Source organism: Phoenix dactylifera, chromosome 3 (assembly GCF_051530095.1).
Source record: "Phoenix dactylifera cultivar Ajwa chromosome 3, Ajwa_hap1_PhDact_Kaust_v1.1, whole genome shotgun sequence".
Lineage (NCBI taxonomy): Eukaryota > Viridiplantae > Streptophyta > Magnoliopsida > Arecales > Arecaceae > Phoenix > Phoenix dactylifera.
Window position 1 is genome coordinate 39,646,419 of NC_143192.1, and position 13,331 is coordinate 39,659,749.

Below are 13,331 nucleotides of genomic sequence, written 5' to 3' on the forward strand. Positions count from 1 at the left end.
GAGGTCCCTTGAATAAAAGTCCTGGGACGCTAGCCATTATTCTTCGCAGTTGTTTTTATTTTTTAGTGATGAGTTTGCAAAATTGTTTAATTAGAATTAGGATTTATTAGCTAACTGTTAGTTTTTTAAAAAATTTTAAAAAAATTCTGTTCTTGCCTTTTACTCTACAATGTCAACGTATTATGTTTGCACACATATATATACAAAGTCCTATATGGTCGTATGTTTCTCTAAAGACCACAAAATTAATGCTATTTTTTAGCTATATATTCATGCTTCGTAGACACAATATGAGAAATAATTGCTCTATCTCTGTGTATGAGAGACATATGTGGGGAGAGAGAGAGAGAGAGAGAGAGAGAGAGAGAGAGATGTGCACGTCATGCATTTATGTCATGCTATCTCTTGGGCCATTACAAAGGAAGTGGGGCCTATGGCTTGTAATTTTAAATATATCTGTTGCTGGAAATTGGACCCGAGGATGACCGTAGACTGAGGAGGAAGAGCTCCGGCTGGTGATATGGTGGCATACGGCAGTCTTCGGCGGACCTGCAAGAAGCCTGTGGCCGGGGTTCCGGTGTAGGCCCTCCGATGCTTAAGTCAGAGAGGGGCTTTTAATGGAGAGAAGTAATGGAGAGGAAAGTGATGATCTAGAGATGTATTATTGGCCGGGGAGGAAGAGGAGGTCCCCTGCATAGAGCTCCCCCCTTCTTATAGGAAGGGATGTAGCGGTTACCTGTGATCGGGCGTGATCGTGCGAATCAATGAATTATCGGAATCGGCCCGAGATTTCTGGCTAGCTGGCGATCCGTTGAGGTCGCGTGAATTTAAATGTCTACAGCCGTTGAGACGGAAATCGCAGGATTTGATCCCGGATATGGAGGACTTCATTTTCGGTGGAGTGGGGGTTGGTTTCTTTCTTTGACTGGGTCTTTCTTAGCCTTGAGGTCGATCGGGCTTAACTCAGCCAAGACCATGCCTGCCAAGGTCATGCCGAGATCGTGGTCGTGAGCTCTGGGGTCATCGATGCCGAGGTCGAGTGCTCTGAGGTCGGGCGCTTTGAGGTTGTGACTGCTGAGAGTATGCTTGCTGTCGTCACGTCTGTCATCAAGTGTCGGCAATTTGACCATGTGCTTTGAGCGACCCGTTTTTCCTCCAACAGTACCCCCGACTTCCGAGTTCGAGCCGTTTCCGAGCTCGGGCGAAGGAAGTAGCTATTTTTATCATGCTGGCGAGATCAGGCGGCTTTAAAAATTGTTTCGTCATTTTGAGCGCTTTAGGGCGTCTTCAATGAGAGCACGAGGCGGCGGCTTTTTGTTTTTTGAGGTGGTTTCGAGTCGTGGGTTCATGATGAGGCTCTAGTATTCGACGAGACGCCGTTTCGATTCTGCTTTTAAAGCGACGATCTAGATTGATACGTTGGTTCGATTTCTGAGATCGGCACGTGGCGCGATCTGGATGGGAGGCGCGGCTTGCCCTTATCGATCTGAACCATTGGGAGGGTCTATATAAACCCTAGCCTGGCCCTAAAAGCCTTTATTTGGCTGCCGTAATTTTTGTCTCTTCCTTTCTTCGTTTTGCTTCTTTCCGATTGTTGTTCATATTTTCCGAAGGTGCCTTTGAGTATTTTCTGGAGGTCTTTCTCGGTCCCCCATTTCTAGTCGTCGGCGCTTTCAGTGGGGACCACGGTAGGTTTCCTCCCACGCTTGCTTGGAGGCTTGTTTTCTCTTCTTCTTTTTCTTCAGTTTTCTTCTTCTTCTTCTTCCTCGATCTTCTTCTTCTTCCTCGGTTTCCTTCTTCTTCCTCTCTTTTTTTGTGAGCGGGAAGGATGTCTGGTGGTCCCTCATCTTCTGCTGGGGCTTCTTCTCGTGGGAAGGAAGTCGGGCCGGAGATGAGCCACGATTCGGACGGGATAAGGCCGAGCCTGACCGAGGGAGAATTGGGTGTGCTTTGAACCCAATTCTCATTCCCATGCGAGTTCACCCTTGAGTTCACAGGGCCATGGGACAGAGTTACGAGCCCCCCTCCAAGTCGGGTCGGAGTGTACGTGGACACACTTCGGGCCGGCCTGAGATGCCTCCTGCACGGGTTTGTGAACGAGCTCCTGGAGATGTATCGCCTCGTTCCAGCGCATCTCGCTCCTAACTCGTGGAGGATAATAATTGGTTTTCTATCTTTTTGCCTTGCTCACGGCATACCGACCTCGGTCAATGTTTTTCACGGGTGTTACATGTTAAAGTCTAACCCCGCAGACGGAGGATGGTTGTATTTTGCCCTTCGGGAAGGTAGACCATTTTTTCGAGGTGCTCCTTCCATTCGTGGGTGGAAGGAGAAATTTTTCTTTCTTTCCTCCAAGCTTCCATGGGGGGTTCAACCCGACGTGGGGCCAGCCGATTATCAAGGCCAATAATATAGCTCTTGTGTTAACCGAGGGCGAGCAGAGAATCCTTCAGGCTCTTCGCTGTCTAAAGGGGGTCTGAATGACCTCCTGAGCGAGGAGACCCTAATAAATGTCGGCCTGAGCTCGGCGTGCCTCAAGGGTAAGGGCGGTTGTGCGTCATTTTTTCGTTCCGCTTTTTGCTCTTTTTTTTTGAGTTGATCTGAAACTTGTGCTTTTTTTTTCTTTTTCAGAGACCTCAGGGATGGTGTCGAGCAACGAAGCCCTGCTCTTCCGATACCAAAAAATGGCAGCCGAGGCTGGCGGAGCTCGCCCTACGCCCAAGAAGAGGGCTAGGTCGGCCTCGACCTCTGCTCCCATAGAGGTTGAGGACCTCGAAGCTGAAACCCCTCAGCTTGTTCGGAAGAACAGCCGAAAGAAGGTAGGGGAGTCTGGACCGGAGGAGGCTTCCCCTACCGAGCGCGCAGCTTCTGTCGAGCGCGATTCCTGCCGAGGCCGCAGGGGAGCCGGTGGCCCATGCTCGCCCGACCTCGGGCCCTTCGAGAGCCCGCAAGGTCATTTGCCTGTGGCGCTCAGGACCGGAGGCGGGGAGCGGCCTCGAGGTCCCGAGCTCTTCCCGAGCTCCTTTGTCAGGCCCTTTGCCGGGCCCTTCGAGGCCCGATGTCCCGAGCTCCTCGGGGGTTGAGGATCGCCCCGAGAGAAAGCTCTATTGCCCTGAGTGGGTGATCTTCGAGGATGACTCCGCGCTCCACAATAGCGAAGTTGCTCGCCAAGTCATCCGCTGCGCACTGCTTCCGACTGACCATGTTGAGCTTGATGCCATCTGGGTCAGTGATTTTGTTGACCAGGCCTACTGCTTGGCCATCCGGATAAGTTTTTTCCAGCACTTTCATTCTCGTACCCCTCCGGATTTTATTTTGGTTGACCTTTACCTGTTCTTGTTACAGCACCTCCATGATATCGACATGCTAGTCTCTACGGCGGCTGACTACCAGGCTCGGGCTCGGAGGAGCCAGAGAGGGGAGGAGGTCGCAGAGAAAAAGCTCGCCGAGGGCGAGGCCAGGTGGAAGGAATCCGCTGTGAGGGTGGAGGCTCTTGAATCCGAGCTCAAGCTCATGACTAAGCATTTTCAGGAGGAGGAAGCTTCGCACACCCTCACCAGGTCAACCCTTCGTGCGGCCGAGGCCCGCTTGGCTGATGCCCAGTCCGGGCTCTCAGGCCAGAAGTATGAAGTGGGAGTTCTCTGGCTGAAGATCGAGCAACTCGAGGCTCGAGAGAAGAGGGCATCAGAGCGAGCCCGGAATGCGGTGCAGATCTTCCACGAGTCGGCCGAGTTCCGGGATCTGATGGAGGAAGAGGTGGTTGACGGGCTCATCCGTTGCCTGTCCCAAGTTTGGAAGCTTTGCCCCAAGCTTGACCTCAGCAGTCTCTAACCTCGTCTAGGGGTCGCTGAGGACGACAGCGCACCCAAAAGCCCCGAGGATGACGACGCGCTTGACAATGCGCCCGAGAGTCCTGAGGCCGAGACTGAGTGTGCCATCGTTGAGGCCGAGGCCGAGGCCGGGGCAGCTGAGCAAGTTGCTCGCAAGGTCCCCTCTAGAGAAGCAGTTGGGGGTGCTCCTGAAGTGGCTCTTGAGTCTGCTTCGGAGGGTGCACCTGAAGCTGCTCTTGAGGTCGCACCTGAGGCCGCTCCCGAGGTCGCACCTGAGGTTGCTCCCGTGGCCGCTCCCGAAGTCGGCTCTACTTCAGAGACAGCCTGATCTTATTTTTCTTCTTCTCATGTTTGCATTTTTCATTTTGCTGGCGATGTTGGCCACCAAAAGATTACCGTAATCGGCCCGAGATTTCTGTTTAGCTGGCGATCCCTTGAGGTCGCGTGAATTTAAATGTCGGCAGCCGTTGAGGCGGAAATCGTGGGATTTGATCCCGGATATGGAGGACTTCATTTTCGTTGGAGTGGGGGTCGGTTTCTTCCTTTGACTGGGTCTTTCTTGGCCTTGAGGTCGATCGGGCTTAACTCAGCCGAGACCATCCTGCCAAGGTCATGCCGAGATCGTGGTCGTGAGCTCTGGGGTCGTCGATGCCGAGGTCGAGTGCTCTGAGGTCGGGCGCTCTGAGGTCGGGCACCCCGAGGTCGGGCGCTCTGAGGTCGTGATTGCTGAGAGTATGCTTGCTGTCATCACATCCGTCATCAAGTGTCGACGATTTGACCATGTGCTTTGAGCGATCCATTTTTCCCCCAACAATATCGATCCATATTTTGTGGGTTAAAGATGTAATTTTTGCTTTGTAGTGCCATCCGAGCCTGGGTTTTGTGTTGTAATTTAATGCTAAAATGGTTATTACTTCTTGACTGTTGCAAATTAGCACTACAATTCTATCCCATTTCTCGAGCTCCATGGTGGCTAGCAATATGGATTCAGAATCTCAAGATGACGCAAGATAAGACCTCCATGAAGATGCCAATTCATGTCCTTGGTAATATCTGCCATTCAGTAACATATACTGTAGTCTCAATTGGTAACATATACTTTTAAGATTTATGCAACCGGGGAATATCAAGGTTTGCATCTCTCTAGGAGAGGCAAAGCTCCATTTTATGATCAAGGTTTCTGCAAGCCGTATTGTCCAAGTCGTGCGAGATATTAGTGCAGAGGACAGCTTTCCTTTTAAGTCCAAACCCCTGTTCCAGATTGCATGCTGAAGGGCTCGTTGCAAAGTCTGAAAACCCGGTAATTCTAACCTCCATATTTGGTTGACAATTTTCTAGCACCTTCTTCGCATCTTCAAACGCCACGGTAGTAAACATTGTCATCCTAGGTTGTGCAATCGAGCTATGCCGAGGCGAGTAGCTAAAAGTTCGAGTTTGATTCGTTAAAAATATTCAGACTCAAAAGTCGACTTGAGATCGATCGAGCCTTAATATCTAAACTCTAACTCCGCTCGATCAAATAAATAAAAATATTTCTCTCTTTTATTGATTTTCCAAAAATATCCTTATATCTGGGATGCATTTGGTTCACGGTCGAAATGTAAATCGGAATCGCAATTGAAATGGCTTGGAATGGATAGCGGAATGATCATATTCTTTGACGTATTTGGTTCGTGATTAGAATCAGAATAGGATTTGAATATTAAGTGAGAGTTAGATTGAATTTGGGGAGATTAGAATAGGAATGGGAGTCTCCCCAACTAAATAGTAGGAATGGGAGTCAACTCATTCCTATCCCATTTCATAGCCTAATTCCTTCCAACCAAATATGTCTTTATTTGATTTTTTAATTTTGATTCTAATTCTAGCTACGAACCAAATACATCAGAAAATAATGACCAGCTTACATCTTCACTCTCTCTATGTATGATTGAGAATATGTATGATTGAGAAAAAATAGAGAAAAATATAGCAGATATTATAACAAATTATTTAGCAAAATAATTTGTTATAATATGGAATACTTATTTAAATATATGGTCATGTGGTAAATGATGGCTAGAATATGGTCATTAAATAGAATTGGTTGAGTCCAGGTCGACACACATTAGCCGGACCATGTCTCCAATTGATCTACTTCATAACCAATTGATGTTGGACGTGCATGAATAAAGCTGTTGCAACCGGAAGCACGCGAGTGAAGAAGCAGTTTGACCGAGCTCTGTTATCATATAATAACGCTGTTATGGAAACATGGCATCCTCCCTGCCGTCGCCGTTACAAGTTCCCTCTCCTTATCTCCTTTTCTTCCCTCGCTATTATCAATCAAGAAGAGAGAGGACCACGTTGTAAAGAAGAATGATGGTCTCCGCGCTTCAGTAGAAGCTCCCATCGAAGCCCCTCGCTAATGGCTACTCTGAAGGGCTCCCACGTTCCTCCTCTCCGCTCCTTTCCCTTTCATCCCTTCTCCTTGCCTACTTCTTCGAGACCCTCCGTTCGTATCAAGAAACCCGTCTCTACGTGGGACGCGAGGGCTTTCTGCTTCGAAATACCCAAGAAAGTTCGGGTTTTGAGGCCCCGCGGAAGAGCAAGCGGCGGCGGCGGCGGCCAAGCGGTCCTTCGTTCCGGCTCGGAGGAGGCGCAGCGGCCTCCTTTTGATATCAACCTTGCTGTCGTGCTCGCTGGGTTCGCCTTCGACTCCTATACCAGCCCACCCGTAATCCTCCATATATTTCTCCTGTTTATTTCCTTTTCTTTCTGGCCTTCTTTTTTCCGGATTTCTTTCTTTTCTTGTCTGGAAATTCGTTTGATGCTTTCTTTTTTTTTATTTTGCTAGAAAGATGTTGGGTGGCGAGAAATTGATGCCGCTGATTGTCAGACTGTGTTTTTGTCCAAGTAGGTTGCATGTTCGTTTTTTTGTTGCGTAGATTGATATTTTTGTAGTGTTGCTCTTTTCTTGCAAATTGAATTCTTTTAGATCGCTAAGTAGGTTTCATATCCTATTCTTTCTCTCTAAGTAGCTGGGGTTACAAGTTCTTGATATTTTTCTGCATTAGTGCTGGGGTTGCGTCTAGCATGACGCTGTTACTGAATTAATAAAAGGGCTGCTTTGTTCATGTACATGTTACATGATCATGTTGCTTCAGGAAAACTATAGTCTAATTTGCTGGTTGTCCTGCAAAAATTGAAAAGAGAGATTTTCGTTCTGTCTCTCTATATCTCTCTTTCTTTTTTTCTTTTTTCTCCCCTTAAAATCTACCGAGCTTTTAAATTGTAATCATTACATCTCACATTTTAAGAGATATTTCTTAATAGGACACCGACACCCCAAAATCATATATATGATTTAGCTAAAATGAATACTCAGATATTAACTTATGACCTTGAGATTCTTTGATACCACAGATGTACAAAAGATTGTGACGATTGAATCTACACCTTCATACAATCTGAAATTGATATAAGATCTGATTTCTTTCTGGAATCTGTAAATAAATCAAAGATTAAAGTGCAGAGTATGCTAACTTTGAAAACTAAGCTGCAATATGTTTTCTCAAGAACTGCAACCATAATATATTGCTTCTTGAGTCCTAAGATGCATGGTCGGCGGAACTGTCCCAAACCGAACGGTTCGGGGCGTACCGACCGTACCGGTAGTGGACCGGAATGGTTTCGGCGACCGAAACGAAATAAAAGTCAATGAAGCGGGAGAAAGAGAAGGAAAGAGAAGAAAAGAGAGAGAGAGAGAGAGAGCGAGCGGGAAAGAGAGGGAGAGGAAGGAAGAGAGAGGGCCGCAGAGGCCGACCGGCAGAGGCTAGCGAGCCGTGCGGAGGAGGAGGTTCTGGAGGGGACCCCTTTTTAATTTGCCGATTTTTAAGTGAAATCGGCAAATCGCTTGCCGATTTTACTTAAAAATCGCCAAATTAAAAAGAGGCCTCCTCCGGGATCCCTGTTTGGAATGAAAGAGGGGAACCAGAGCGGAGCCCCTCCTCCGCATGGTTCTACACGGCTCGCCGGCCTCCGCTACCCTGCTTCTCTCTCTCTTTTTTTCTCTCTTCTGTTCTCCCTCTCCCCTACCTCCTCTACTGTGTCGGTATGGGCCCGGCACGGAACGATACAAGAGCGTACCGACCCGTGCCATTGGGCAACTGGTTCGAGCCTTGGTTCCGGCATAGCAGACATTGCTAAGATGTCTTTTCAAATGGCTGGTTGAGAGACAGACAAGAGGGAGATAAGGCATGGGCGATGTAGGGGGTTACAGACTAAAGATGTCCAATAGAGGTGTGAAAGGCCACTTGCTACTTTCTCTCTCTTTCACCCTCCATCGCCTCCTCCATCCCGCTTTTGTCATGTGTTGATTCTCAAGCCCCCATAAACTTAAGCTGGACGATGTGGTATATGTCTTAAATTAAACCATGTCACCATCTAATGTAAGCCTTTTGTTAGCTTGCTAGGTTATTTTATCTCAACTTCAAGTCAGAAAACTCACTCTAAAACATAAAAATAAAGTCAAAGTCAACTAAATGAATATGATTTCTGACATTGTTGCTTCTTCAAAATGAAGTGGATGATCAAAATCCCTAGAATGTGCCAAACATTGATTCCAATGATCAAGAGCTCACCCACACGTTACTATAAATTTAGGGCATCATTGAGTAGGTGAGAACAGACAAATTGCCCAAGTAAAAGCAATGCTCTTTCAAATACTAGATACATCTCATGGGCCTATTATTGAGTTTACAACACTCTTGTTTTATACCAGCTCAACACTAACTAAAATTATGTCTTTCCAATTGTCTTCTTTGGTCTAGTCGGTAACTCCAAGATGATCTTGGTTCAGTTTTTTATTAGTGTTTCCGAGTTCCTTTTTGTCTTGAGAAATATATTGAAGTGGATTGGCAAGTTCTCCCCTTGTTAAAGGATATAATACCTCATTTTGAACTTTTGTTGTTATTGCCCAGAGTTAGAGTGTTGAAGCTAGATCATATTGCTGAATCAGAATAACAGGGTGTCTCACATACTATTCGAGTGGATTAGAACTGAAAACCTTTTGAAGATACACTTGCTACAAGAAATCTACTTTTTTAATTATATATTATCCTACTGACGAAGCAAGGCTTGCCATACCAGTCGGTAGTGGTACATACCGACCATACTGTACTGAATCGGTGATGCGGTACAGGGGGCGTACTGAGAGTACGCAAAGCTGGCTCTTCTGCAAGGTTATCAATACTGTAATAGGATGGTATTGGTATAGGATCCGGTACCGAAACGGCAAACAAATGAAGTAAAGAGTCATCCTACATCAACAATCTCCAAGAGGACTAAAAGAATGGTTGTTGGTTGTCTATATGTTCATGAGAAGGTTGCTGTTACAAACTCTCGCATCTTATGTTAAGCCCAAAAGTCTTAAGTCAATTTAATACTTTCATATACTAATGCCCTGGGCAGGATATATTTTGAAATGACATTTTTCATGCTCAGAATTGTTAGTAGGTGACTAGGTGTACTTCGATTTGATTTTGGGTTGAGCATGGTGGCTCTTTTTCACATTATAGACTCTCAGCCCTGCTACTGGAACCATAATTCTTACAAGAAAGAAGCAGATTAAGGGGGCAATTCTATCTTTTTTTCTTTAATGTAAAATTCAGGCACTTCTGTATCACTTAAGGATTTGATATTGATGGAAAAGAAACCGCATAGACTAGCTAGAGTAACTATACTAGCATTTGTAGTTTCTGTGTTACCTTATTTTTAGTCTCAACTCAGTTTATTGTTCCAACTGAACACTTGTTCATATTAAGTTAAATGATCACACTTGCACACATCTATATTTTTTAAGGTTCATTTATTTTATGAAAATATCCTTTATCATTTGCTTTACATACAGTGACTGTTAAAAGCAATTTCCTTTACTTTCTGGTTAATGTAGTTAAAAACTAAATAGATCCACTTCATTAATGTAACAATAGGATTTGGAATATTATTTTCAGCAAAGTTCGCCGTTTTGGTACCGGACCCTGTACCGGTGCCACACGAGCATAGGTCGGTATGGTATGGTATGAGATTTTTTTGGCGTACTGAGTGTCAATACGCCACCCGTACCAGATACCGGTACGAAACCAGTATGGTATGGTACGCCTCGTACCGTTGGTACCTTGATTTTCAAGCACTAGAATGAAACCTATTTCTACTTCAGGCTTTTAATGATATGGCCATGATCTGTCATTACGTGTGACTATTTACTCTATAAAGAGAAAGAATTTACATTTTTAATTTAATTTTTTGTTAGGCAGTTCCTTCGTGAGGTATATGATGGGCAGCTTTATATAAAGTTAAAGAAAGGTGAAGACTTTCCGGCAATGGATCCGTGGGTATGATTCTCTTTTAATTCACATCCTAACAAAGAGACCTTTTAATTGTTTAGGCTATTTCACTACATATATGGAATATGTTTTTCAGTCCTTTCATTAGATATTTTTATATTTTAAGATGAGTGAACACTTCAGGTAAAATGGGTGCCTTTGGCATGAAAGATGATGAATATGAATGAAATATTATGAGATAGTTAAGATAAGATAAAATGATTGATTGATGGCTAAAATTGTTTTCCTAATATATGATTAACTGTGTCATGGTCTTGTTTATATATCAAGTTTTGTACACAGACTTCAATAGTAAACTTATATTGTACCTTGCATACTGCGTTGTCGAGAAGTAGTCTTACATAGGGAGTCTGTATCATGTGCCTTTCACTTCTCTCAGCCTATTCTTAACTTTGTAACTGTGAAGCAGATTAATAATTCTAAGGTGCTCGTCCTGAAACTTCAGTGAAGATATCACATGGTTGTGCATCATGTGAAATATAGGAGAGTTGAAAAGTGTTGAAATCCAACTTTACATATATCATAATTTAGGTCAGTTAGTGAGAGAGTGAGGTGATAGAAGAAGAACAAAAATTGGGAAGAAGCATGAAATACATTGATCTATTGATGAAAATAATAGCCTGATATATGTAGATCCAAAAGAACAAGGGGCCAAGCCACCATAGAGTTAAGTTTACACACTGCAAGAAAACAAAATCATAATGTTTAATATGATCAATAAAGCACAATGTTTGGATAAATGAACACAATGTGGGACCAAGAGTACACCATGCTAAGACAATATTTGTTTTTTTTAGTGAAGTGGCAGTGGATTCATCTATGCTTGTCACTATTAAGGAAAACTGTTTGTAACAGGATAGTTGTCAATTGCTAGAGTACTGATTGATGCAGTTTTATGATCAGAGGGGAAATGGTGACTGCCATTTTTTCCAGAAGATAACGAAGCCTAACTTCCTTTAGAAGTCAATCATGGCATGTTCTTCCACTTAGATAGTTATGATTGAGAAGATATTTTACTTAGTCATAAATGGGGCAAAATAAAATGTTTAAGAAAGACAAAACAAATGATGAAAATATGACCAGTCACATCATGAGACTGATGTTAAAATTGACTTTGATAACGTCAGCTTCAGATGTGTTATGATAGGCCCAATTCTTCATTAGTTGAAAATAACGAGTGGAAGGCAGGCGATGTCAACCAAGTGAATTGCTTAAAAAGTCAAATACCCTTGCTGGCCCATGGGCAGCTAAAGCGGGGCCAAAGTTCCTTCAAAATTGTACTTTCAAGTGCTCCATATCCATTTGCTATGGCAACAACGACCACATATCAATAGACTGTTCAACCCCAAATAGATGCATCGATGAACATTTAATGTACCGCACAAAATTAGCTGTGTAGGAGGCCGCCTAATTAAAATACTCATGTTAGGATTGAGATGCTTTTTTAAGATCTTATATTGCTTTTCAGAACTGTTAGATGTGTTGGGAAGGGCAAGAGTGGCTAAAAGGAGACTGCACATGAACCTGCTCATGAAGATCAACACTAAATATGTCCTTTTCTTTACTAGCACACAACGTGGTAGTGATTATTTGTTAACAGTGACAACAATAGTCAACTACATGCTTGTCACTACCTGAACATGCAGATATTTTTAGCATCTTGTTCTATGCACATATGATGCATGAGTGTTGATAGATGAAAAAACATGAATATAGTGACATATTTATGACACATTTTTTATCAATGTTGATTTGTAAATTATACAAATTCCTACCTGTCTTGAAGGTTCATTTAATTTTCTGTACCAGTAAAAGGGCTTCTTTCCTCCATTTCTCTTATGTCTAATTGCAATAGGAGGAAAAGAGTGAAAGGTAGCCTTTTTTTATTATCTCGGAGGGCAGGAGGAGTGGGAAGAGGAGATAAGGAAGGATTTGTAAAAATGCTTGGCATGTGTCAGAATGTACAGAAGCAGTGGGTGTGACATGGAGACTGGAGAGGCTATGCTGCATCTGTGTCCGCTTAGGTTATATCTTATGGGTGGTCCAAGAGAGGTGACCAGATGAGTGGGTGGATAATGTGGGTGTTTGCATATGATATTTGGACACAACTCGGTCCTGGTAACTGGTTTTGAGCACGTGTAGTTCTTTTTTTTTTTAGATGCTAAGATAGGCCAGTCAAGGGGCATTTTGGAGTTATGGGGCATGTTGATGTGTTGTTTTGGTACAATATCAGGGGCTTGGTACTTCTTTGGACCGACACATGGTATGGATGCTGTCGACTCCTGCAATGCATCTTTTGTTGCCACTGGGCTGTGTCATTCTGTATTGGTAAGTTTTCGGTATTGGACCTGATACCTGATACACCCTTGACATGCACAATTGCCTTACCAACTTGAAGGAGGTTTCTTGCAACGAAGATGGCATTTTGTATGCTGCAATTTACTTGATAGCCTTCCTCTTGGATATTGTGATTAGAATTCATATTATATCAAGGTGATGAAAACTATGTCAAACAACCTTTAATATCAAAGTGGTTTAAACGAGGTTGCATGCAACAAATATGATTTTGCATGATGCAGTTTACTTTGTTTCCTGGTAGGATGACATGGTTAGAACTCGAGTTAAATCAAGCTGATGAATGCCATGTTCATGTAAACTTTTACATTGAAGAGACAATCTTCTTGCATTATACATAAGGTTTTCTCTTTTTCAACATTAATTACTAAGGGGATTCTTAATAATCCATATCAATTTTCAGGGAACAAGTGATCCATATGTTATCTTGCAGATAGATGGTCAGGTCACAAAAAGCAAGGTCAAATGGGGGTAAGCAACTTTTTTACTTTCTTCATAATGACCTCAATATGCAATTTTGTCAGAAGGGGACTGAAGCTATTCTACTGCTCATTGATGAAGTGTTGCTGATGTTGTCACAGTCCGTTTTCCTGAATTGTTAATTTGTTGCCTTGATCTGCATATTCAGAAGCTATGTTGAGACCATGCATTTGTTATTGTTGAAATACTGTATTTTGGTGGATGGCATTTCATATTTTTTCTAGAATATCTTACATAATTTCTCTTCTGTAGCAAATTTTTTAGTATAGGCAGCGGTTTC

At 43.6% G+C, this 13,331-nt stretch overlaps 1 protein-coding gene across 17 annotated transcripts in view; it reads left to right on the forward strand.

Moving 5' to 3' along the window:
• The first annotated feature begins 6,082 nt into the window (after window positions 1-6,082).
• Window positions 6,083-13,331, forward strand: part of LOC103695549 (putative triglyceride lipase) — a 46,644-nt gene continuing 39,395 nt past the window's right edge. For 5 of the 17 annotated variants that reach the window (XR_015976326.2, XR_015976327.2, XR_016399894.1 and 2 more), the window contains exons 1-4: window positions 6,084-6,546; window positions 6,667-6,725; window positions 10,123-10,204; window positions 12,975-13,042. Coding sequence is in view for 5 of the 17 variants with exons in the window: in XM_088718355.2 (XP_088574481.1) it covers window positions 6,238-6,546; window positions 6,667-6,725; window positions 10,123-10,204; window positions 12,975-13,042 (518 nt within the window). In the remaining 12 variants the exon portion in view is untranslated. Of the gene's footprint in view, window positions 6,547-6,666; window positions 6,726-10,122; window positions 10,205-10,248; window positions 12,545-12,974; window positions 13,043-13,331 lie in introns of those variants that run through there. The other 12 variants (XR_005510348.3, XR_015976328.2, XM_088718356.2 and 9 more) reach the window with 6 other exon arrangements.